Source organism: Podarcis pityusensis (assembly GCF_964106645.2).
Source record: "Podarcis pityusensis genome assembly, chromosome: 8".
In the NCBI taxonomy this organism is placed as follows: Eukaryota; Metazoa; Chordata; class Lepidosauria; order Squamata; family Lacertidae; genus Podarcis; species Podarcis pityusensis.
The window spans coordinates 66002620-66029393 of record NC_138033.1 but is presented as its reverse complement, the minus strand read 5'-3'; the positions used below and the strand labels follow the sequence as shown (position 1 = coordinate 66029393).

General features: G+C 47.4%; 1 protein-coding gene across 2 annotated transcripts in view; it reads left to right on the top strand.

The window, feature by feature from the left end:
- KAZN (kazrin, periplakin interacting protein) overlaps nt 1-26774 on the top strand; it is a 223311-nt gene that overhangs the window by 178908 nt on the left and 17629 nt on the right. For both annotated transcript variants that reach the window (XM_081016197.1, XM_081016198.1), the window contains exons 3-5: nt 21048-21184; nt 23661-23831; nt 26169-26358. In XM_081016197.1, coding sequence (XP_080872323.1) covers nt 21048-21184; nt 23661-23831; nt 26169-26358 — 498 coding nt within the window. The remainder of the gene's footprint in view (nt 1-21047; nt 21185-23660; nt 23832-26168; nt 26359-26774) is intronic.

Below are 26774 nucleotides of genomic sequence, written 5' to 3'. Positions count from 1 at the left end.
GTATGTATGGAGCTATAGGCAACTGGCTGTAGCTTGACCAGCTCCTGGCATGGCATCTGGCCTAGCTGAGGATGCACAGTTCTTTGTGGGCTATAGGACATCAACTTCCACTTCATGAAGCTGCAGCCGATGGAGAATAGGGAAACAGGGCAGCTCCGTCAACTCTGCTGAGAGTCTCCTTGAACTGTTTCCATCCCAGCTAGTGTTTGTAAGCACTTGGAAACGTTAAGAACTGAGGTTGCTTTTTTACTTTTCCTCCTCCCTCCTCCTCCCTGTTTCCTTTCGTGTCCTGTCTTTCATGTGTTAAGCCTCTCTTTAACTATTGGTCTTTCTAAGCCGCCCTGGGAGCCTTTCCAGTTAAAGAGCATGGCAGAAAGAAAATGCTTTAAATAAATAAATACAGTTGAATACAGGCAATAGCCTTTCTGTGCAATGGAACTGATGAAGTGTTAGGACCACTCCCCAGGCAGCAGGGATGCTCTCTCACCCCTGAGCTGCTGGCACACTCACCCCAGTGATGATCATTGGGGACTTCCCTCTTGAAGGGTGATCTTTAGGGTCCTGTCAGCTGCAACAGAAATCATGGCAACAATTTGATTACAATACACGTAGCAAATAATGATCCGGGACATTTGGGGCATGCAATCCCTCTGCTCACATAAACATGTCTAGGTCAGGGGGAAATGGTCTGATATTGTTGCATAGGCTTGAAATATTAGTCTATTAAAAATGGCAGACAGGTATTAGTCATAAATTACTTATTGATTGGTAAGGGAATTGCTGTTTTTGATGGCTTAGAGTGGAGTGGGGGGTTGCAGTCCCTTAAAAAAAGAAGAAGCAGAAGAAACCTCTAATGGGATCGCACAAACACATTTTTGAAAAATAGGCTGCAGGCCTCATTCATATAGGAGGAAGTTCATCTTGACTCCCTCGCTAGAATGCACACACACGCACACACACACACACACCCTCTTGCACAAAACCCCCTCCAGTCCTATTTGTAGTTGGGCTTGGCAAACGGAACTGTTTTCCAAAATGAGGAGAAGAACAGCTCCATATGATTTGAAGCCAGACTGAAACCCAGAGCCTGCTGCTGGGGATATTGTGGGCTCCTACTCATTTCCTAATTCCCCACCAGCCTTTCCTTTCATTCCCCCACCCATGAGCTTGCAAAAGGTCTTGCATATGACCTGCCAGGTATTCCTTCTGAATCGGCAATTGGGAACCTCCAGGTCAGGAGTTAAATGTGGCCCTCTGGCCCTCTCTCTCACTCTCTGGCCCTCAGAACTCTCACCCCCCTCCCTAGGCCACACCCCTCTCTGGTCCCACCCTCCTTGGATGTTTTCACGTCTGCCAGGGATGTGTCTTTGAACTCTGATCGTGCCTCCCGTTTGACAGCAGAGAGGAATGTGTGGAAGGGGGTTCAAAACCTCCTGTGCCAAGGTAAAGTTTACAGCCATCGTTTCTCCCACTTTTGATTCAATTCTGATTTGGTTTAATATTGGCATGCCTCTTTTCCAACTAGATCTTTAGGTCTAGCACAAGAAGGAAAAGAGGGAGCATGATCAGATCCCTCTAGATCAGGGTTTTCCAAACTTGGGTCTCCAGCTGTTTTTGGACTACAACCCCCATCATCCCTAGCCAGCAAGACCAGTAACCAGGGATGATGGGAATTGTAGTCCAAAAGCAGCTTAGGACCCAAGTTTGGGAAACACCGTCCTAGAGGTAAGGAACATGCAATCGTATTGCAGTTGCCAAGAGTGCACTGACCGCAAGGGGCATAACACAGATCTGCAATGAAAGATGGAAAGGTAGACTGTCAAGAAATAGATTCAGGTAGGTAGCCGTGTTGGTCTGACGCAGTCAAAATATATATAAAAATAAATAAATTGTTGCATGCAAAGCTTATACCAAGAACAATCTTAGTTGATCTCTAAGGTGCTACTGGACAATTTTTTATTTTATATATACTGTATTTTTTGCTCTATAAGACTCACTTTTTCTCTCCTGAAAAGTAAGGGGAAATGTGTGTGCGTCTTATGGAGCGAATGCAGGCTGTACAGCTACCACAGAAGCCAGAACAGCAAGAGAGATTGCTGCTTTCCCTGCGCAGCGATCCCTCTTGCTGTTCTGGCTTCTGAGATTCAGAATATTTTTTTTCTTGTTTTCCTCCTCCAAAAACTAGGTGCATCTTGTGGTCTGGTGCGTCTTATAGAGCGAAAAATACGGTATATATTTCATAAAGAAATAGTCCATCATAATATTGATACATGCAGCTAAGCACAACTGCAAGGGAGTAAGTTAATTGAATTCAATGTGATTTGCTCCCAGATTAGTATATGGGGAACATCGGGCCTGGGGCCCAGGTGTGATCTTCTAGTCTTCCCCAACCATACCGCTCACTGGCCCTGAGTTGCATCCTCCTTGAGTGTTCTTGCCTGGCTAGAATATGTCCTTCAACCCTGAAAATGCCTCTTTCTTGCAGTGGCAGAGCTTCATGCTCCAGCACCGGGGGGCGGAGAGCAGGCGGGGATGGGGCTGTCGCGTGTCCTGGGGGCGTGGTGCGCATCCTGGGGGCAGGGCGCATTTCAACTTCTGGCGAGCCGCGGCCATTGGAAAGAAGCGCGAGATAGCCCTGCGGGAATCTCAAGCGGCGTGGGGTTTTTAGAGGTCCACAAAGGCTCCTCGGACCTCGGAACCTCAAGGGGATTACCTTAAGGGACATGGCAACTGGCGGTGCCCTTGCATGCTCTCCTGTCCCTCGGGTTTGGCTAATAGATCTGAGCAGAGGATCAAGCTGCGGGCATGAAGAGGGAAGCACCACTAAACCCGCGTTGCGCAGTCTTTGGCTTCTGTTGAAAGCGGCAAGTTTCCAAGATTAAGAAACGGATCTTGATTTATAATTGGATATTCATACCTATTGAATAAGGGACGCGGGTGGCGCTGTGGGTTAAACCACAGAGCCTAGGACTTGCCGATCAGAAGGTTGGCAGTTTGAAGGTGAGCTCCCGTTGCTCGGTCCCTGCTCCTGCCAACCTAGCAGTTCGAAAGCACGTCAAAGTACAAGTAGATAAATAGGTACTGCTCCGGTGGGAAGGTAAACAGCGTTTCCGTGTGCTGCTCTGGTTCGCCAGAAGGGGCTCAGTCATGGTGGCCACATGACCCGGAAGCTGTACGCAGGCTCCCTTGGCCAATAAAGCGAGATGAGCACCGCAACCCCAGAGTCGGCCACGACTGGACCTAATGGTCAGGGGTCCCTTTACCTTTTACTAACCTTGCAAGTGTCTGAAACATTAAATTTACAGAACTGAGTTCCGTTCAGGCACCTCTCAGAGAACAAGGGAGGTGTTAATGGTGAGTTCTGGCACCTCTTTTTCTAGAATAATAGCACTGAGTAGACTGATCCACCAGGGAGGGGGTGTAAGTTGGGGTTTCGTTTTTGTATATTTTTCCCTTTTTTGTAATTGTTGCTCTATATTAGAAATCAATAAAGCTACATTTATATGAAAAGGGGAGGGAAGTTGCAAGTTGGCAAGGTTTGTATGCTTGCTGCAAGCGCAGGTTTTGTCATGTTGCACACGTAGATTTTTTTTCTTATTATTATTATAATTAGCTTTTCATGCTACTGTGCTTCATTCCCACCCACCCCCACACACTTTCCCTTTCTGCCTTAAGGATGATAGGTTGAGATGCTAGCATTTAACTGAGTTAAAGAGGATTCCAGGCTAAGCTACCCCTCCACTGCATCCAGGCAGGATCTAAATTGCTAAGCAGATCTCAGCAGAGCCTTTTGACAGGCTGTTTAGCAGGTTGTGTGAAGTGGATAATTTTAAGGCGCATTACAGATTTGTTTGGGGTTCATGGCCCTCTGGCACTCCACTCCTCTCAGCTAACAAGTTTGATCCTTCTTGTTCTCGGTTAATTTGCATAAGAAATTTGTTTCTGAATGGTTCTATCAGATTAAAGTATTTCTGCATGACAACACAAGGAAAAGGGGGCAGGAGCAGGGTGAGAGAACTGTTGTGTTGTGTTGCTTATTTCCAATAGAAGGATTTTTGAGAGCAAAGTCAGAATGCAGTGAATGCATGTACTTAGGATGCTGTCTCTAGAACCGCAACTTCCATTATGTGTCAATGTTCCTATAGAGAGGGACGCGGGTGGCGCTGTGGGTTAAACCACAGAGCCTAGAGCTTGCTGATCAGAAGGTCAGCAGTTCGAATCCCCGGGACAAGGTGAGCTCCCGTTCCTCGGTCTCAACTCCTGCCAACCTAGCAGTTCGAAAACACGAAGTGCAAGTAGATAAATAGGTACCGCTCCGGTGGGAAGGTAAACAGCATTACCGTGCGCTGCTCTGGTTCACCAGAAACAGTTTAGTCATGCTGGCCACATGACCCAGAAGCTGTACCCCGGCTCCCTCGGCCAGTAAAGCGAGATGAGCGTCGCAACCCCAGAGTCGTCCGTGACTGGACCCTTATGGTCAGGGGTCCCTTTACCCTTTACCTCCTATAGAGAAAATTAAGGGTCATTTCTGCAGAACCCTCTCCCTGCATCTACTGGGTTCTCCTTTGCACATTTCATCACAACGGGGGGGGGGGATATTACAGTTGCTATTGTAGGAATTTCCGGCCTGTTCTTCCCAGGGCGGGTTACAACAATATTAAAACCAGTTAACAGGATTAAATACAGTTACAACAGTTTGCAATTAAAAGAACAGGGTGGGTCCTAAAAAAAAAAAACAGGGTAAAGAGGTGTGAAAGAATACCAGACATGCCTCCATGAGGCCACCTGGGGCCTGCTAAAGGGAGGGACCTGGGTGGCGCTGTGGTCTAAACCACTGAGCCTCTTGGGCTTGCCAGTCAGAAGGTCGGTCGCTCGAATCCACGCAATGGGGTGAGCTCCTGTTGCTCTGTCCCAGCTCCTGCCAACCTAGCAGTTTGAAAGCATGCCAGTGCAAGTAGATAAATAGGTACCGCTGTGGTGGGAAGGTGAACGGCATTTCCGTATGCTCTGGCTTCAGTCATGGTGTCCTGTTGTGCCAGAAGTGGTTTAGTCATGCTGGCCACATGACCCGGAAAGCTGTCTGTGGACAATCTCCAGCTCCCTCGGCCTGAAAGCGAGATGAGCGCCGCAACCCCTTAGCCGCCTTTGACTGGACTTAACCATCCAAGGGTCCTTTACCTTTACCTACCAAAGGGAATGTCCTCTCCTGGGCCACCACATACCAATCTTCCAAGGGTGGCAGAATTACCAAGAGGGCCACGTCTGCCCTTAACACCTAAGATGTCTATAGGGAAAGAGGCAGTCTTTCCCTATACCTGAGCTTCTTGAACTGGACCTGGAAAAAAACTGGCAACTGCTGCTGCTATTTTAAAACAGGGTTCATATGAAATCTAAACCCCAGCCAGTAATCAGGCTGGTGCATTTGGGGCAATTTGAATTTTTCCAAGTCATGAGAACTCACGGGCGTCCAGTGAAGCTGAATGCTAGAACGTTCAAGACAGATAAAAGATATACTTCTTCAGACATAGCATAGTTAAGCTGTAGGTGGCCACCCATTTGGATGCTTGTAAAAGAGAGTTAGACAAGGTATCGGATGATAAGATTGCCACTGGCTACTAACTATGGTGGCTATGTGCTGCCTCGCTCCTGAATATCACCTGATGGCAATCACAAGTGGGGAGAGTGCTGTTGCACTCAGGTCCTGCTTTGGGGCTTCTCATTGAGGCCTCTAGTTGGGAACTAGACCAAATGGGCTGTTCTTATGGTCTTAACTTCAAGGGCATCCCCACATAGAGTGCATTGCAGTAGTCCAGTCTGGAAGCCGTCGGAGCATGGAATGCAATATGCAAGCATACACGCTTCTCTTTACTTGTGTTCACAAGTGGTGCTGGGTGTCCATTGTGACAACAGGATGCTGGATTTGCCAGATTCGGCAGGGGTCTTCTTAGGAGAGAATGGTGGGGGTTCTCCTTCTGATTCTACAAATAGTTGTTATCTGCATAAGAAGACTTCACGTCAGGTTACCACCCTCCCATGACATCATAATGCAAGGAAATAGGCATGGGAACAAAAAGAACATAAAAGCCTGTCTTCGTCATCCCCCAACACCTCCCCCAGGCCAGTAAATCAGCCTTTTTTTCCCCCATTTTCGACCACCTCCCCCATTCTTTGCTTTGCTTTCCTTCCTTCATTCCCCTCCCCCAGGTCAATTCCATTGTTCTTGGAGTTTAAATTAGCTAATTAAAATCAGGTGTTTCATTTATGGATAACTGCCGTGCGTCATTTTTACGGGGCATCGTCACGATTTCTGCCTGTGTTGTTCGTGGTGTGCTTTCAATGTACAGAATACCTCCGGGTAGCTAAAAAAAAACATATTTTTTTTTTAATGCTGGAACAGCAACTCCTGGAAGAATGTGAAGAAAGGAAGCCTCTTCTGAACATGATTTAATTCTTACCAGGGACTGTAAAATGAAATGCTCCAGCTGTTCATGTTTAATAGGGACAGTCTTTGTTTTCAGATCCACGTCTCCATTAAATCGCTGTCTCCATTTTTGCTTTTTGGAGGAGGGCTGGGATTTTCTTGGTTCAAATTGTTGCGGTTGCTGCTACTCAAGGCTCCTCTCCCTCTCCAGCAGCTCTAGAACTGCCTTCCTCAGTCAATGCCCTCCAAATGTTGCTGCATTACAACTCCCATCAGCCCCAGCAAGGATTTCAGGCAGGAGTCTCTCTCAGCCCTAGTGGGAGATGCCTGGGATTGAACTTTGAACCTTCTGCTTGAAAGGCAGACACTATGCCACTAAGCTATGGTGGTTAGAAAACATTTCTCCAAACTTCTCTCTGAAGACCCTCCCTCCATTGCTGCGGCCACATTTAACACAGGGGGTTTGCCAAACTGCTCTCTGAAGTGCCTTTCCCCCTGTTAAAATTTTCTGCAGCTGCATTTAATGGAGGTTGCCTCTTACCTCCCCCCCCCTTTTAAACAGCTCACCTGGACTGCTTGCTTCCTTCCTTCCTTCCTTCCTCCCTCCCTCCCTCCCTCCCTCCCTCCCTCCCTTGCCTGCTTGCCATTCTGTCATCACACTGGAAATGGTGTGGCCACCTGCTGCCAGCCACGTGAACTTCAGCATGAAGACAGCATGACATTTTTATGTATATAGGAAGATAGTCAAAAAGACAGCCCTGCATCTGCTGCCATATCCCTGGCATCTCCAAGTAGGGCTGGAAAAGACCCTACAGAGCCATTGCTAATCAATGTAGACAATACTGTGCTTGATAAACTAATAGTGTATCAAGCAGCTTCCTATTTTGGGGGTGGGGCTGTAGCTTAACATCAGACCATGCAGAAGGCCCCGGGTTCAATCCCTGGCATCTCCAGCTAGGACTGGGGAAGACTCCTTGCCAGAAACCCTGGAGAGCTACTACAACTCAGCGTAGACGGTAATGCACTAGATACACTAATGGTCTGACCCCAATATAAGGCAGCTTTCTGTGTAGCATTCCGTATGAGCAAGATTCTGTCCTAGATTGCAGTGATTTGCTCTTAGAAGGAATGAAGCATTGACGGGGGGGAGCTGTTTTTGATACCTGTCTTTGGTCTCTTGAGAAAGGTTGAACCAGAAAAATCAGAGCTGCCTAAAAGTATTCTGGTTGTGTATCTGACTAAGAATGGGAGTTGAAGATTTTGCTCCAGACAAAGCTGATTTGAAGTTGGAAAGGCATCTTCTTCCTGGGACAAGCTGGCCCCTGAAATCATGTGGTTCACTTCCATGAGCCTTCAGCAGGCAAATGCCTGAGGTTTTTGCAAGGGGCACTTGTTTGTGGCCTGTGTTGTGGGAATTGTCCTCTGGGCAGTGGATCTGGGCACTGTTGGATCTTTCAGGCTATGGATGAGGCCCTTTGGGATGTTGTGATTCTGTATCTAAGACGCAACGGGGTCCCAGGCTGCTTGCCCATTCTTGTTCGTAGCTCTGACTCCCAGGTGCAGCCCTCTGTGACCCTGGCTCATGTCAGACTGCTTCCTCTGGCTCAACCCTGACAGCCACGTAATTAAGTTTGTAGCTGAAGTGAGATTTGAAACCAGCACTCTTCCAGCCTCTTCGGATTGCAACCAGAGTGGCCATGCTGCATAAATTTAAAATCAGATTCTTGGATAGGATTTGCCGCTGAATTCCATTTGCCACTGAATTCCATTTGCCACAATATTTCAGCATTGGGTCAAGGCGTCACCCATCATTTGGTGACTTTGTACGCAAGGCAGCTGCATACAAATAAATAGTCCCCTAATAGGGCCAGGATCCCCAGGTGTGTGAAGAACCTCTATACACATTCATCTGTAGCATGCAAGGCTCGTTCTCATTACAGCTGAACAGGTGACCAGGGGTGTGTGGCTGATGTGTACATTGGCACTTGTGGTGGGACTACGTAGTGTGACTCCACAAGTCCCGTATCTGTTGGATGAGCTCCTGAGAAATGACCTACCTATGGCTACTAGCTACTAGCCTGCACTGTCAGGGGCAGAATGCCTCTGTATATCAATTGCTGAGAATCACAAATGGAAGGTTGTCCGACCTCTCAGAGACATCTAGTTGGCCACTGTGAGAACAGGTTTCTTTGGCTTGATCCAGCAGGGATGTTCTTAAGTTCTTAAGAACTTAAGAAGTTGGGAGCATGGTGGCCCAGGAGAGGACCTCCTAGTGTTATGAGAGAGGGAGAAAAACCTACTCACTTTCTCCATGCCATGAATTTTATAAACTTCTAGCATGTCTCCTCTTTCTAGCATGTTGCCTTTTCTCTAAACCCCAAAGTCCCAAATGCTGCAACCTTTCTTCAACCTTTCTTCATTGCTCCACTCCCATTCTTACATTCTTAAAAAGTGAAAGGTAGACATGCTAATGAATACAATTAGATGAAGGCAGCTGAAACTCCTGTTAACTCCGTTCTGAAGCTTTATAAAAGCACCGGAGTGATAAGGTAATGAATGCTGTTAGAGTGTGGGTGTGAGTGAGCATGGGATGCTCACATCAACAACCTTTCTCATATATATTGCTTGATTTTTTTCAAATAAAGAAACCTAAGCTATTTACGGTATGTGTGTGTATGTATATGTATTATGTATGTATATGCACGTATTTGTATTTGAGCTTGACCAACTTTTGTGACAGGTTAGCAAGACTCCGTCCCCATCAAGAGGTGAAACACAGATTGAGAAATTTCATGAATTTGGCCTATCCTAGGGGTAGATATGCTACTTGCAACGAAAAGAGGGGAGGGGAGGACAATGGCACTCCATTATGGCAAAAACGTCCATGGGCCACAGTCCGTTTTACCAGATGCATGAAGGCTTTTTCTTCTAACTCTTAATTTAAGATGCACCCTGTTGGATCAGACCAAAGGCCCAACTAGTCCAGTATTTTCTTCTTGCAGTGACCAACATGTGATGGTCCAAGCAAGGGGCAGGTCAGTAGTCTCAGCATTCCAGGCAGAAAGGAAGACAAGGCAAGGATCAGCACCTTGGAGAGGGACCTGAGTGGTGGTTTCAGGACTCACAATAAAGAACCCCTGACAGATAGCCAACCAACCTGTGTTTCAAAAAACCTCCAGTGAAGGGGAGCCTGCCACCTTCCAAGGGAGTCTTTTCCACTGTCAAACAGCTCTCATCAGAAAGTTCTTCCTCATCTTTAGCAGAATCTCCTTGTAACTTGAATCCATTGTTTTGGGTCTTACCCTCTGGAGCAGCAAAATACAAGCTTGCTCCGTCTTCCATGTGACAACCCTTCAGATATTTGAAGGTGCCTATATCACCTCTCAGTCTTCTCTTCTCCAGGCTACACATACCCAACTCCCTCAACCTGTTCTTCGTAAGGCTTGGTTACCAGATCCTTGATCATCTCAGTCTCCCTCCTCTCCACATGCTCTAGTTTGTCAATATCCTTCTTAAACTGTGGTGCTCAGAACTGGACACAGTACTCCAGGTAGGGTCGGACTAAGGCAAAGTAGAGTGGAACTATTACTTCCTTAGATCTGGTCACTATACTTCTGTTGATCCAGCCTAGAATTGTGTTAGCCTTTGACTAATGTTAAGCTTGTGGTCTACTAGGACTCCTATATCCTTTTCACATGTCCTACTGGCAAGCCAGGTGTCTCCCGTCTTACATCTGTGCATCTGATTATTCCTGCCTAGGGGGTAGAACCTTACATTTGTCCCTATTAGAATTCATTTTGTTCATTTGGACCCAATTCTCCAATCTGTTAACGGTCATCTTGAATCCCAATTCTGTCTTCCGCAGTATAAGCTACCCCTCCCAGCTTGGTGTCATCTGCACATTTGATGAGCATCCTCCCAATTCTTTCATCCAAGTCATTTATAAAGAGCCTGGACAACACTGGGCCCAGAAGAGAACCCTGTGGCATGCCACTTGTCACATTTTTCCAGGATGGCAAGGAACCATTGGTGAGCACTCTTTGGATTTGGTCAAATCCACCTAACAGCCTCATTGTCAAGCCCTTTTGCACTGAGTCTGTTAAAGTCTGCTGCCTTTTTCTGCAGTTGCTGGCTTCTAAGCACCGGGGTTTTAAGCAATGGGGATGCTTCCTCAAGGCTCTTCTAATCCCCCAATGAGTCTGCTTACCAGTCATTGGAATCTGTTGGCAGAGATGTCTTCTTGGGGCACAAGGAAGAAGATGTGGGCTCAGCTGACTGTGGCACCACGTGGTACGGATCAGAGAACGGCCTTGTCTCCTCCTCAGGGCTTCTGTCATTAGAGGACTCTGCCGTTACAGAAGGAGAGAAGCCTCCATCCTCATGGATGAATGAACTCAAAACTAGACCATTCCAGCCCTTACTCTCCTGCAGTCAGTTTAGCATTTGGCCATCTGGGGACAATCAAGCTGTCTTACAAACCATTAGCTGGCGGATGTTTAAGGAGCATTGTTTGTTTGGCCCTTCACATTTCAGATGCTATTTTAATACATCCTAATAGTACTCTTTTGTGTCATGGCATTATGTTCCTTGCTATTATGTTGTCCTTTTTATACCCCAAAGAAATCTCTGGCCCGTGGAGAAGCCGACATTTAATAATAAAGAAGAATTTAAAAAACAACAACAACCACATCCCGGCACTTTCCGTTCTTGAGGCTGCGTATCTTTAATAAGCATTTCACTGCTGGTGCTGCAAGTTAATCTCTGCAAGATGCAGGTGGTCACCGGCCAATTGCAGGTTGCAGTTTCCATTCCAGTATCGTGGGAGAATGCTTTCGTGGGAATCTGCCGCACACGGCCTTGTGGCAAACAGCCACACTTCGAAAGCGATGTGACGAGGGCCCCCACAATTGTGTTTCCTTCTGCCTACAAGTTAAGCAGCTGGGAATGTTGTGGTGCTTTGAAAGGCTAAATGTTTCTGCCTGAGATGCAAATGCAGCTCCGATGGAGAGACGGACCAGCTCGTGCCAGCTCATGATTTTATTATGATTCCACTGCTTTAAGCATGTGTAACTGAATCTGGCACACATTTATACCTTGTAACGGCCTTGGCTCCCACCCAAAAGCAGACCACAGAGGCATTTACCTGTAAGTAAAGAAGCAAACTTTTAATATAGCAGTCTCATGGCACTGACTCAGCGGCTAGGAAAAAAACACAGATTCTATTCTGGGTGATTTTACAAGGGAGTAAGCAACAGGAATTCCAAGTCCAAGAGCAAAAGCCAAGGTTCAAGATTCCAAGATTAGCAGCAAGAGTTCCCAGGCTGTATGACAGCTAGGATGTCGTTCCAACAAGGTACCCCACCTCCCTTGCATTTTACTGAGTTAGATAGCTCAATGGTCTGACTCTGTAGAAAGCTGCTTCCTTTTTTCCTATTCTAACTTCTTTTCGTTCAGAATCATGTGGACTGGAACCTTACTTTACATTTAACAGAAGAGACCACAGCTCAGTGGTAGAGCACCTGGTGCCAGGTTCAATCCCTGGCATCTCCAGGTATTGCTGGGGGGAAAGAACCATGTCTAAGACCAGGCTTCCTCAAACTCAGCCCTCCAGATGTTTTGAGGCTACAATTCCCATCATCCCTAACGACTGGTCCTGCTAGCTAGGGATCATGGGAGTTGTAGGCCAAAAATATCTGGAGGGCTGAGTTTGAGGAAGCCTGTCCAAGACCCTAGAGAACCACTGCCAGCCAGTGTAGACAACACTGGGCTAGATAGACCAGTGGTCTACTCAGTAGAAGGCAGCTCCCTCTGTTCTAGTTATGATGCTGGAAACAGACAATGAGGGGTTGCAATCAACTTTATATGAACATAGGAAAAGCCCTGCTGGGTCATCGCAAAGTTGAAGAGTTGAAGGAATTGAACATGCCATCAGTTCAGCCAGTGGAGTGGTTCTCCTTCCCTTCTGCCTCATTTTCTGAATGAAGTAGGAATTATGAGGACAGGAACTTGATCACTCACACTGCATTAAAGACTAGTTAGAAGGGAGGGAGGACAGTATCTCATTGTAACTAAGTAAGGAGTTAAAGCGGGGACGTGGGTGGCGCTGTGGGTTAAACCACAGAGCCTAGGACTTGCTGATTGAAAGGTTGGAGGTTCGAATCCCCGCGACGGGGTGAGCTCCCGTTGCTCGGTCCCAGCTCCTGCCCACCTAGCAGTTTGAAAGCACCTTAAAGTGCAAGTAGATAAATAGGAACCGCTCTCCAGCGGGAAGGTAAACGGCGTTTCCGTGTGCTGCGCTGGTGCTGGGTCGCCAGCCGCGGCTTAGTCACGCTGGCCACGTGACCCAGAAGCTGTCTTCGGACAAGCGCCGGCTCCCGGCCTCTTGAGTGAGCTGAGCGTGCAACCCCAGAGTCGGTCACGACTGGACCTGTTGGTCAGGGGTACCTTTAAGGAGTTAAAGCAAGGGAGGGCAACTTGTGACTCTACAGATCCTGTTGGACTCCAACTTCCATCAGATCCATCCAATGTAGCCAATAGTCAGGCATGATGGGAGTTGTAGTCCAGCAATATCTGGAGGCCCACAGATTCCCCATCTCTACCTTCATCTGTGGGAACACTTGCAATTTCCTGCTGCCATTTGCTTCGCCGTCCTCTCAGTATTCAATCATCCTCTCTCCCTCCACTCATCAAACTGGATTTGGACTGAATACCACAGAGAGGACGTCAAACTCTCTTATGACTTGTTGCTATAAACATAGAGGGTGTTGTATGGAACTGGAAGGTGTGCAGAGGAGGGCGACCAAGATGATCAAGAGCCTGGAGACCCAAGTCTTTTCAGGAATGGTTGAGGGAGTTGGGTGTGTTTAGCCTGGAGAAAAGATGATTGAGAGGTGATCTGAGAATCACCTTCAAATATCTGAAGGGCTGTCCCATGGATGATGGAGCAAGCTAGCTTGTTTTCTGTTTCTCCAAAGGGTAGAACCAATGGAGTCCAGTGACAGGAAAGGAGATTCCAGCTACATATTAGGAAAAACTTTCTGACAGTAGGGGCTGTTCCGGAGTGGAACGGTCTCCCTTGGAAGGCTAGACCCTCTTTTAATGGACTCCACAATTCTAGGAGCTTCCAGCAGAAGTTGGTGTATTAGGGCAAAGGGGGCTCTGCTCCACCAATCTCAATATGGGCTTACCTGTCACCCTCTGCCTCCTCCTCCTCCCTAGTCTCCAATTTGCCCTCCTCAAACTCAGAGAGGGGAGGGGGAAACAGAACTAGAATTAGTTGTCCCTGCCTGCCATTGGCTGCAGTCCCTCCAGCCATTGGCTCTGGCCCCGCCTACATTTTGGCTTCCCTGCTTTCCCGGCTGTCAGTTTCCACCAATCAGAGATTCCTTACCAATGCAGAATCCAGTAGAAAGATCAAATTGTGGTGCTTTCTCTTCCTGCCCCTGCCCCCAAGAGACCAAACGGGGGCAACTCCTGGTTGCTTACATCCCATTATGCTCCTTCCCTTTTATGATATTCTTGTGTGGCTTCTCTCCCCCTCCGAGAGGCGAAGATGAAATTGATCTGACTGTGTTGGGCACGTGGATTCCTTCGCAGCCGTTTCCATGGCAACCGTGGCTATGTTCTCCCTCGTGGGACCTGCTAACACTTCAGACGTTGCAGGTGGTTTGGAAATAAACACCAACACCACCCCTTCCCCTTTCTCCACCCCCCCTTCCCAGCCCTCACAAGTGCTTCATAGCTGCACTGAGGTGTGTTGGGATGTGGAGCAAAAATGGCAGCTTAACTCATCTATAAATCTTCAATTTGCATGCCAGGCACTGCCAAGGCTGGGACTGTTTCCAGGCATCCCTGTGCAGTAAACTTTCCTCCTCTGTGCTGCTGTGGCATTCCTCAGTTTCTCATTTGTTCTGATTCCTGTTGGAAGGAAAGCCTTAAAGTATAGGAGCCCAGGAAGCTGCCTTGATATTGTGTCAAGCCTTTGCTCCGTCCAGTTTTGTTTGAACTGGGCTTCTCACCCAGTTCTGCTATCGCCTTACATTCATACTTAGCAGTAAGTTAACTACCCATTCAGAAATGGCTCCTGCTCCTTTTCCTGTTTTACTAGTCCAAACCAATATGTATACATTCAGGTATTCATATGTTAATCCACAGAGCACTTCCAAGACTGCTCTGGGGTTTGGGGTTAGTGATGTCACAGGTTCTAGCCAGTGGGTACCTTCCACAGCCACTTTTTCCCTGTCCAAATGGAACCATCCCAAAACCTTGCAGAAATGGTTTCACGGAGCTCTCCTTGGGACAAAAAAAGCAGGTGTGTTGCCTCAGATCCAGGAGGGCAAATGTGGTCCTCATGGACTTTTGAGCTGTCTCTCAGGACTCTCCCACACTGTCCAGAGCCACATCTTTTGCCTGACTTGCACCCTCCTTGAGTATTTTCTGCCTGGCTGGAATGTGTCCTTGGGCTCTGATAATGCACCTTGCTTGCCCTGGTGGAGGACAGAGAGGGATACATGTGTGTAGAAAAGTAAATTTCACATTTATTGCTCTGCCCAGGCATTTCACCTCTGAAAGGTTGTCCCTTGGGACAAATGGTTGTCCCCTGGGATGAAAAAGGCTCCCTACTCCCTGGTACAGAACTAAGGCGATGCACTTTCAGACCCCTTCAAGCATTGTGTCTGTGATCTCAGAGGCTGGATGTCTTCAGCAACCATTGCAGGATGTCTTCTCAACAAGACAAGCATCAGTATTGCATACCCTCCAACATTTATCCAATGAAAATAGGGGTGTTCTATACTATCATTATTATTCAAGCCCACCCATCTGACTGGGTTTCCGCAGCCACTCAGGGCAGCTTCCAACTAATAATAAAAAAAAATATTAAGCATTAAAAAACTCCCCTACTTCGGGCTGCCTTCAGATGTCTTCTAAAGGTTGTATAGTTACTTATCTCCTTGGCTCGGGGGTCGCATAACTCCGATGAAACCAGGGATGTCCTAAGGAAAAAGCGGGACATTCCAGGATCAAATCCAGGAACCTGGATGACTTCTGTAAATCCAGGACTGTCCCTGGAAAATAGGAACATTTGGAGGGTCTGGTATTGCGTGGAACGGATTCAAAGGCAGACAGAGAAATTTAGGTTTGAACAATTGAAAGCGGATTAAAGCGCTCTTTCACCCTAGCGCAGCAGATCCGCTCAAAAATAAAAAAAGAGAGAGAAACAGACTTTTTGCATTTAGGAAATTGATGGGGAAATGCGTTGAAAAGTGTGGAATGCCTGGATAATTAATGTTAAGATGTGTAAACGTCCTGAAAGCAAACCAGGAGCGATCCTTAAGTTCCCTGCAAACAGATCAGAAAGGATGCTGGATGAAGACTGTATTATAATCCAACCTCTGCGTAAGCTTTGTGCAAGCAAATCAGAAGGAAGGCTCAATAAAAAGGTCAGCTGGAGGAGCCCTCTCTCCATTCTTATCGCTATCGAAACCTCTAAGTCAACTCTTCTTTTTCTAAACTACAAAGATCCAGGCACATAGCCTTTCCTTGCAGAGAGCCTCGGCCGTCACTCCTTGATCCTGCCCCTACACCTTCCCCAGCTCTGCAATCAAACCGAGCCCCCGGGCCACGTCAACAAAAGAGCATCAGCCTAACAGCCAGCCGGCACTAATTGGCTTCTCTCCAGTCAAAGCTACTCTTGAAAGCTTGCTCACTTTGGCTGTCTTCGCGGGGTGCTAGACAGTAGGGGGTCCACAACCAGGGTTAAGTCAGTTTTGCCCGGGTCTGTTTCCTTCATTGACGGAGGACCCGCGAAATAAATTCCGCATCTCTGCAAAGAAACGTCAGCCCACTTGAAACGTGGAGCGTCTCTCTGTGTGGGAGATTTTTTTTTCCTTTATGGAAATTGACAAGGGACCTAATTAAATGGCACTGAGTGTGGAAGACAAGCTAATTCCACCCAGTTAACAAAAGATGGCTGAGGACTTGAGCCAGATCACAGCAGCAGGGAATTGCTTCGGACAGAAGCATCTCTGGGTGCGTATAAACGACGAAGGCAGCTTGGCGTGTTTGTATGTGTGTCCCTGTGGTCATGCACTGGCATACCATCAAAATATGTAAGGAGAGAGATAACGGATGCCTGGGAAAGTTAGGCCAGATTGCCGGTTGCCATGGATACCGGACGATATTTTCTCAACTGTTTTTGCAAGCAAACGTCGCTGGCGGGTCCACATTCCTGCTTTCAAAGAAAAGAGATGCGGGCAGAAAGCCGAGGCAATGCGAGGGGAATGAACCAGTGGGATAAACATACACGAAGTGACTAGATCTGAACTGTTTGCTTGGTTTATGGGATTTGGGTGTTCTGGTTGCAGAGCCAGAGAGTTCTGGACAAGGAACGCCACAGGAGAAGGAAAGTGGAAAAGGTGGTAAGTGAGGGAAACAGAAGACCAGAGAAGCTCCAAGAAGATCCCTGTACAGTCATACCTGGGAAGTCAAACGGAATCCGTTCCGGAAGTCTGTTCGACTCCCAAAGCATTCGACTTCCAAAGCGTGGCTTCTGATTGGCTGCAGGAAGGTCCTGCAGCCAATCGGAAGCCCTGTCAGACATTCGGCTTCCGAAAGAACGTTCAGAAACCAGAACAGTCACTTCCGGGTTTCGATCATTCGGGACCCAAAACGTTTGAGAACTAGGCTGTTTGAAAACCAAGGTATGACTGTACTCTTTTCAGCGCCTTCTAAAAACATTTTGTTTAGGCACCCTCACCCAGACATGTAGACTGCTGAGATGTGTTTTGATTTGCTTTTAGCTTACCGTCTGTTTTAATTTTTTTTTTGTTTAAATAGCTGTTTTTATCCTTTTAAAAACTGATATTGTTTTGTCATTTTTAAAAACTGCTTTGATTAGTACACACACACACACACACACACACACACACACACACAATCAAGCAGTCCCACTGAGCCACACAGCCCTTTCCCCAGATGCCTAGGTTTACTGCTGGCTATCTTACTATATGCAGCATATAGTGAAATGCTGGAAAACCAGGGGTAGGAGTGTCATAAAGTCTTGCTCCGATGGCATCCTCTGTTGCTAGTCACCTGAGGCAAGAGGAACCTATGCTACATCCACCTTAGGTCCTCAGCTGTGGAACACTTCACTCACCTGCCCACCTCCCTACCACTAGGAACATAGGGAGCTGCTGTATACTGAATCTGACAGCTGGTCCATCTAGCTCAGTACTGTCTACACTGGCTGAAAGCAAGTTTCCAAAGTTTAGAACTGGGCTTCCTCCCAGTCCTACCTGAAGATGCCGGGGATTGTATCTGGGGCAATCAGCGTGGACCAAACAGCTAAATGGGACCAACGACTTGACTTGGCTTAAGTCAGCTTCCTGCGTTCCTGTACCCAACCCATAAATTGCTTGGGGCAAATGTCTTCCAAAGCAGCTTGGGGAGACATTCTCCCTCCTCCTTAGTGCTCATAAATAATATAATGTCAGGTAGCAGCTCCGTGGTTTGAATTCAAAGCAGCTGAATGCTTTGGAGATGGTCCTCGAATGCGAGGTTTGCCAGTAATGGGCGCTGCTTAGGGGAAGAGACTTGGCTTAAGATAGGCGGGTTGCTTTGTTTTGTTTTAGTATTTCCTGGGCATGAGTGGCACACTGACGCAGGGGCCTGGCACCAGAAGGAATTGACTGGAGCTTTCTGGGACAGTAAGAACAAACAACGCTAAGTTCCAAGAAACAGGGCTGCCGGAGCGTATCGTTGGGGGGTGCCTGAGGGGATGCCTGCATAGGGGCCCCTGCCAAGTGCATCATCAGCCGGGCGGGCAGGTGAACAGGTGGCGCAGCACAGCCCTACTTGGCTCCGGTGCAGGGGGGTCACTCTGGTGCTGTGGGCTGCAAGGGTTGGGGTGTTATGACCACCTCCTTCACCACCGCCCCCAGCTCCCTAGAAGAAAGACAATACATAAAAAATACAAATAGACACCCCCATGCATTTATCCAATCTATTTATACGCCATCTAAAGCTATCATTCTACAGCCGATCGATTTCCTTGGGCAGGCCCAACTTCCAGCGTGCCAAGGGGGAAATTATCGCAGTTGAAATTGGTCCACTTTTTTTCTTCTTTCCTGCCCTTCTCCTAACTCAACAATAGCTCCCTATCCCCTCGCTTCCAACTTTAGCATGCGCACACCCGGCTCACACTACTTTGGAGGAGGCATGGGGAAACGATGTCCTTGACATCCTTTGCCTTGCGCTCTGCATAATCTCAGGTGACCCTCGGACAAAACAACGCAGTGCCCAGGCACTTTGAAACAGCGGCCGGGTTCAAAGGCCGAGCTTGACTCATCACGAAACCGTCCTTTTAAGCTGTTCTGTGTGGAGGGAACTCTAGAAGGCATATAATTATGGGAAGGGGGGGGAAGAGGAGGACAGACTGCTGTTTTCAGGCATCTGCAACACTCACAGCTCAAACAGTAAGTGGAGGCAAGGAGTCCTTGCAAAGGAAAATTGGGGTGGGGAGCCCCATTCAGCAGTGCCTCTTAAACTGTTCCCAGACTTATGGCAAAAGATAAGAGGATTTTGCTCTCTCCCTCTGTTCCTTTATTCCTCTCTTCATTGCTCCACCCTGCATGGCTCTCCTCCTGAATTCTGGTTTAATAAGAAGACTGCCTTGGATTAATTCCAGAGTGGCAGCATCACACATATCAGAACAGCTTTCCGTTGCATAAGATACAAGACAGACCACTGGGCCACGTAGCTCACTATTGTCTACACCAGGGTTTCCCAAACTTGGGTCTCCAGCTGGTTTTGGACTACAACTCCCATCATCCCTAGCTAGAAGGACCAGTGGTCAGGGATGATGGGGCAGGGGTCTGTCCCAACCCTACCTGGAGATGTCAGGCATTGAACCTTGGACCTTACGCAGGCAGCGCAGGTGCTCTGTTCTTGAGCTATAGCCCTTCTGTTAAAAATAAAATAAGATTCTAGTCCTCATGTTTCTGATTGAAGAGCTGATTTGAATAGGAAGTTGCCTTATACTGAGTCAGATCACTGACGCTACACTCTACACTGACTCTTGCTGATCTGCAAGAGGGATTCTAGCGTGTACGGGAACTTTAGATCTGCACAATGAAAAGTGAGTCAAAGCACAACAAATCTACTGTTTCTAAACAAAAAACAAAAGGGCTTTATGAGGTTTGGAAATGCACCCGGGAATGCACTGAAAAGTATAGCAAGTGAAGGATTAACGGGAAGTTGTGCAAACACCCTGCAAGGGAATGAGTGCAAGATGAATGCTTATTGTGGTGTAACTGTCCCATAGACAATCAGGAGAAATACTCAATGAGAGCCAGGCATCGTCTGACCGCTGTGTGAGCTTTGTGCAAGCAAATCAGGCTGAATGCTCAATCCATAGGAAGACACACTCTGGCAGCAGCTCTCCAGGGTTTGAGGCTCAGGGGTCTCTCTCAGCCCTACCCAAAGATGCTATTGGGGACCTTTTGCATGCCAAACAGATACTACCGCCTTTCCCTGGCTCTTCCTCTGACTCTTTGCATCTTTTATTCCTGCAACTTCCCCCATTCACTCATGTGTGTTGATTCTTTTTTAAACACACTACCCAGAACTCCCCACTCCAAAGCGATCTTAATGGGATTATACAGGTCTATTGCACAGAGGTTCCTTTTCATTCAGTGTTTTAAAGACGCATTGCTTTCACAGTAAGACACCGTGCAGAAGTCAACTTGGAGTCCCCAGCGAGTACGACTGCCTCAGGTCTGCTTTTTCGTGCACACAAGGTTGCACGTGCATGAGTGGAACGTCACACAGGATGTCACATTGATGTGTACACTCACATCAGGGGTCCGAGGCAGTGCGTTGCTCAATCGCTCATGTGCATTTGTGGTTTCGAGCTATTTATTTCCATTCGGCGAGATTGAACAGTGGCAAACTTGTAGGTGGGATGGCAGGGGAGGTGGCCGTTACAACTGGCTGCTTTATATTCCAAGGATATTGGGTTGTATCAGAGAAGGCCTACTGGAGTTAATGGAAAGGACAAACTTAGGTGCATTCATTTTGGTGGGTTTTCTCCAAGTAGAACTTACTTGGATACAACCCCTCTCCTTCTTCAGTCAAAACATCAGTGTGAGTGATGTATTTATCTCTGGGGTGCCTTTCAAACCTGTGATTGCAAATTGCAAAGATGCTTTCCAGTTGCTTTTAAACAACAATGACAAAGCAACCTGAGGAGATTGCAACTAAACATTAGGATGTCCTAATTTGGGTGGGGGGAAAAGCAGGCTAGAAATAAATAGAGGAGGAGGAGGAGGAGGAGGTGGAGGAGGAGGAGGAGGAGGAGGAGGAGGAGGAGGAGGAGGAGGAACAGGAACTTTCTGGTGGTAAGAACCATTCAGCAGTGGAAGGTGTTGGACTCTCCTTCCTTGGGGATTTTCAAGCAGAGGTTGGATGGCCATCTGTCAGAGATTCTTTAGCTGTGATTCCTGCATTGCAGGAGGTTGGACTGGATGACCCTTGGGGTCCCTTCCACCTCTCCAATTCTATGATCCTGTGAGTTCTTCCCATGTCTCCCACCTGGTAGTTCTCAAAACCACCCACCTGTCTCTTCCAGCCATGAAAGCTGATCGGAAGCGTTTGAAGGGGGAGAAGACCGACCTGGTGAGTCAGATGCAGCAGCTCTACGCCACCCTGGAAAGCCGGGAAGAGCAGCTACGGGACTTCATCAGGAACTACGAGCAGCACAGAAAAGTAAGGATGGATGCCTGGGTGGTGGGGGAGATTTGACATTGGCCAGAGTGTTGGCCGTGGAAAAGGATGCTTGTGTAGAATGGGCCCGTTGATGGTCTGAGGAAAGTCCCAAGGGCCGGATGGAGCGGTCTGGAGGCCAACATTTGGCTGATGGGCCTGAGGTTTTCCACTCCTGTTTTAGGGCAATAAAGAGTGATAATAACCAGTCCTTTGAATTGAGCCCAGAATCAGATAAGCAGCCAGTGCAATTGAAGTCACTGGATGTTCTATCTTATTTTTAGCTCTTTGGCTTGTTCACCTGTCTTTCACAGGTGGCTGTCATCTTCTCAGCATTGTCTACCCTAACTGGCAGCACCTCTCCAGGGTTTTAGGCAGAAGTTCCAGGCATTGAACCTCTTTTGTCCCGTACAGGGGCTTACTTTGGGGGGCGGGGTGAGTTGGAAAGGGAAAGGAGGAGTATCGGAATTATACCGCATGCTCAGGTGGCAGCTATCACTGCTGGCCAGTGGCATCTCCTTCACCCCATACTGGGCCTAGATGTGGGAGGGGAGACACATCAAGAATGTCCCTGGCAAGCAGAGCCCACCTCTGCCCACCAACCAGCCACAGGTGCATCTTTGCCCAGTGCTGGGGCTTGCTTTTTACAAGGGAGTTGGGGAGGGAAGAAAGGAACGGTGGGGATATCTTCACACACTCCAGCTGCAGGGATATTTGAGGTTTCCACGTCCTCTTTCATATGAGGCAGCTGAGGAATGGAAGAGCAAGAGGTTTGAATACAGCAAGAAAGGAGGCAGACTGAAAGGGAGAGAAGTGGCTGTTTTAAACAACAGCAGAAGTTTGAGCAAAGCAGTGGTGGAGAAACAGTGAGAGGGGAGGAAGTGGTGGCTTTAATCGATGGCAGAAGTTTGAGAGATGGAAAGACACTGACGGGAAAGTGGCAATTTAAAACAAGGTTTGAGGGGAGAAAATGTTTTTAATCAACAGCAGAAGTTTGAGTAAAACAGGTGGTGAGATACTGAGGGGGAAGTGGCAATTTAAAACACGGTTTGAGTACAGTGAAAAAGGAGTTGGAGAAAGATCTGGTGGTAGCTTTTGAGTGCTCATTTTTGTGTCGTAACTATCTTTGCTATTTCTCTTCCTTAAAACTTTAGGAATATCCATCCCTGTTTTATTCAAATCTCTGCCATTGTTTAAAACTGCAATTTTCTTCTCAGTGTCCCACCACCCCTGCTTTACTCAGACTTCTGCCATTGTTTTAAACCACCACTTCCCCGCCCACTTTACAGGGAAACTATCACACAAAGAAAAGTCCTTTCTTCACCTTTTCTTAACCACCACCAGTCCCTCCTTTATCTTCCTGCCCTCTTTGCCTTCCCTTGTCCCTGCGTTTAGTACCTTGGGAAACAGCCAATGAAAGCAGTTCAAAATGGCAATTTTGTGCAAATACAGTATAAAGAAATAACTCAAAGTAATGAATCATCTGTAAAATATTAAACATTTTAATTTTTATTACGTACTTTTATTTTTATTAGCAACTTTTAAATTAAAAGCTCATCATAAATTCAATAGAGAAGGGGAAGGGGCACAGGGAGAAGGGAGGGGTGGGACAAACATTTTACAATGTATGAGTACTAATACTCATACTAATGCTAATTACTAACTGTAATTACTAATCACAGTTGCTGATGTTATGGCAGGGGTCTCCAATGTGGCAACCAGTCAGAGGTCTGCCTACCAGAACCTCCTCTGGCACCAGAAAAAGGAGAATGGAATAAATATGCCCTCAAAAATCCACAATTTATGAGAGACTGGTTGCTCTTCCTGGCTCAGCCTCTTCTACATTGAGTGCTCTCTCTTAAAACATGCCCACATTTCATTAGATGCCAGGATTGGACATTCACCTTCACACCCAGTCTGGAGGGGCTACAAGAGCATATCTCTGTGATTGAGCACAATAGATGTACAGTGGTACCTCAGGTTACAGACGCTTCAGGTTACAGATTCTGCTAACCCAGAAATAGTACCTCGGGTTAAGAACTTTACTTCAGGATGAGAACAGAAATCGTGCACCTGTGGCGTGGCGGCAGCGGGAGGCCCCATTAGCTAAAGTGGTACCTCAGGTTAAGAACAGTTTCAGGTTAAGATCGGACCTCCAGAACGAATTAAGTTCTTAACCTGAGGTACCACTGTACTTTTTTTCCTCATCCATGGGGCAACTGATAGGTGTCATGCCTGTACTTTTTTTGTGGCCCTGCCTCTTTTTTTGTTCTTGTTGATGTGGCTGCCACTTGCCACACCCCCTCCCACAGCCATTTTGCGCCTTCCTCAACATGTTGAATGTGCCCACTGACTCCCCCCCCCCAGGTTGATAAGGATGGGGAGGAGATCAGAGATGGGAGGAGGGTAGGAAAGCAGCTTAACAGCCACCCAGCCTCCCTGTTTTGCGTCCGTATTCTGACTCTCACCCCAACCTCAGGAAAGCGAAGATGCGGTCAAAGCTCTTGCGAAAGAAAAAGATCTGCTGGAGCGGGAGAAGTGGGAGTTACGCCGGCAAGCCAAAGATGCCACGGACCACGCCAGTGCTCTTCGGTCGCAGCTGGACCTGAAAGACAACCGAATGAAGGAACTGGAAGCTGAGCTAGCCATGGTGAGTGTCCCTGCGCCCGCAGGCCTTCAAAGTCTCTCCAGAGGGCTTTCCCCCCAAACTCCACATTTCTTCTTCCCAGCCAGACAATGTTGTCACCCTTCCCAGCTCCCATACTCCATGTGAGAAAGCACACGCTAACTATTTGTCACACTCGGCATCCACCACGTTGGCAGTTTTCGTCAGGAGACGACACAGATCCATCTACCATCTGGGGAAACCCAGCCAGATGGGTGGGGTATAAATAATAAATTATTATAAATTATTATTACCCTCTGCATAAACTTTGTGCCAGCAAATAAGGGTGAGTGCTCAGTCTGGAGGGGCCATCTGCCCTGTCTTCATTGAGTATCCATTCTGATTTGTTTACGGGGCAGTTATACAACACTGAGCATTCATCTTGTACTCATCCCAATTCCCTTACGCCAGGCTTCCTCAACCTCGGCCCTCCAGATGTTTTTGGCCTACAACTCCCATGATCCCTAGCTAGCAGGACCAGTGGTCAGGGGTGATGGGAATTGTAGTCTCAAAACATTTGGAGGGCCGAGGTTGAGGAAGCCTGGCTTACACAGTGTTTGAATGTTTTCCTGTTACATACATTCCCTCTGCACTTTCCAATGCATTTTCTAACCATTTCTTTTTTTAAAGTGGCTTTCTTGTGCACGGGTGACAGAGCACTTCAGTCCACTTTAATTGTGCAAGCCTTAAAGTTCCACTCTGTGCTTGAGCACACACCACCGCCCTACAAATACTGATGGTTTGGGGAGGTGCCCAGTAATATTTGGTGCAAACAGTAGCTGGCACCCCAGACGCGAGAGAAGTCCATTGGGAGGGAAGGGTTTATGTGTTAGAGACCTCCAACTAAGGGCTTATCCACACTTTTTACCCCACTCTTTCCAGGTCTATGCTTAAAAGCTCAATGTCTGAGCATATCATCATCGTTTGCCCTTGAGCTTTCCCTGTGAAAACCTGCTCTTTAGCGCTCACTTAGAGCATATGTCAATTCAAGGTTTCCGGTAGCTGTTGTTTGCTCTGATTGAGCTTTAAAGAATGAGATTTCACAGAGAAAGCTCTGGAGAAAAGGGGAGGAAAAGGTTGTTTGGACATGGAGCTTTAAAGTGTTGACCATGCCTGGAAAGAGCAGAGGAACAGTAAGTGTCAATGAGCCCACTTTGCATTCACACAGTGGTTTATTCCATTTCCCCGATGTTTCCCTGTTAATTTATGCATTATATCAGAGCTTTTACATGGCAATAAAAGCCACTTTCGGAAAACTAATGGAACATGGCGCATGCTTAGCATTCATTCCTGTGTTATTTAATTCCAGAAATAATCCATTTACAGTTCCCTTAACCCAGAAAATCACAGGAATAAGTGATGCAAGCATATACAGTTTTTTCCTGCCATTTTCATGGAGGAATTGGAGCAAGGCGGACAGAAAGAGTGAGGGAGAAGCAACAATGTCCAATGACATTTGTTGTTGTGTCACACCACACCCACTGGTGTGAATGAAATGTAGCACAACGTGCCGGTGTATCGGTTCAACAGCCACAGTTTCATATCACAACAGGTACCGCAGTGCAAAAGGAATATTAAAAAACAGAACAGAAGCACTAGAATCACAGTCAGGAAAACTAACGCAGTATTGCCCACACCTTTGTGTACCCTCAGCTGTGCTCTGAGAAGCCCCACTGAAATGAATGCGTCAGAGACTGGTTGGACACAGAGGAATGGTGGGAGGAACCAGCTGGGGAACCCCCAAGGGAAGAAGCTCAGAGCCAGGGGATTGGTGGTGGGCAGCGAGAGAAGACTGAGAAGAGGTGATGTTGGAAGCTGAAGGGGTAACAGGGCTTGGTGAGCAGAGTGAGTTTGTAGCAGAGAGAAGTCCAGGAACGGAAGCTGAAGCTGAAGCAGGTGAGGGAGGCAGGAAGCAGAGATGTATCAGGCTAGTGAAGAGTCACTGGTGTCTCCCCCTCCTGCTAGTCTCCCAGAACCAGGAGAGAGATGAAGAGGGCAGAGGAGAAGTTAGCTTCATGAAGGCACCATCTCAGATTGCTTAGGAAAAACCCTAAAGAGGAGAGGACTTAGGCAGCTGTGAGAAGGTAGGGGCCTTCAGTCTCAGCAACTGCTTTGCAGGGACAAAATATGTCAAATATGAGTTGCTGTGTTCATTAGGCCTGACACTCCTGTGCTGATCCTGTTTTTGCTAATAAAGAGTTAACTCAACTTACTTTCTGTGATTTACTGCTGGCTCACTTCCTGTAGACTGCAATGGGTTTACCCCTGAATTGGGGCTAAGCACTGACAGCAACCCTGTGTGTCTCCTGCTGCTTCTCTCAGGCAAAACAGTCCTTAGCAACGCTGACCAAGGATGTACCCAAGCGGCATTCTTTAGCCATGCCCGGGGAGACGGTGCTCAACGGAAATCAGGAATGGGTGATGCAGGCCGACCTCCCGCTGACGGCTGCCATCCGACAGAGCCAGCAGACGCTGTACCATGCCCACCCCCAGCACACGGTAGACCGTCAAGGTGAGTTTGCTCCCCTGTCTCTACCTGCGACCCACTCCACCACCACCACCCCTCCCCTTCCCGGTTCTCTTCTCAAAGGTGGCACAGGCAATACGATACAATATGATATGGTACGATACGATAATCTTCATTGTCATTGTCCCATACAGAACAGCAAAATTGAAAAAATCTACATCAGACATTCAAAAACCAACAAGCCTGCTATCCCAACTATCCCAGCCTGGTTAGCCCCTAAAAACTCTGATACCCCATAATTGAATACAATATACTCACATAGAGACTACCTTACACTGCATTTAAAACCCAAATCACATTTGGATAGAAACTGTTTCTCAGGCGGCTAGTCCTAGTCTTTATAATCTTGTACCTTCTTCCAGAAGGCAGAAGCTGAAAGCGATCATTTCCAGGGTGTGCAC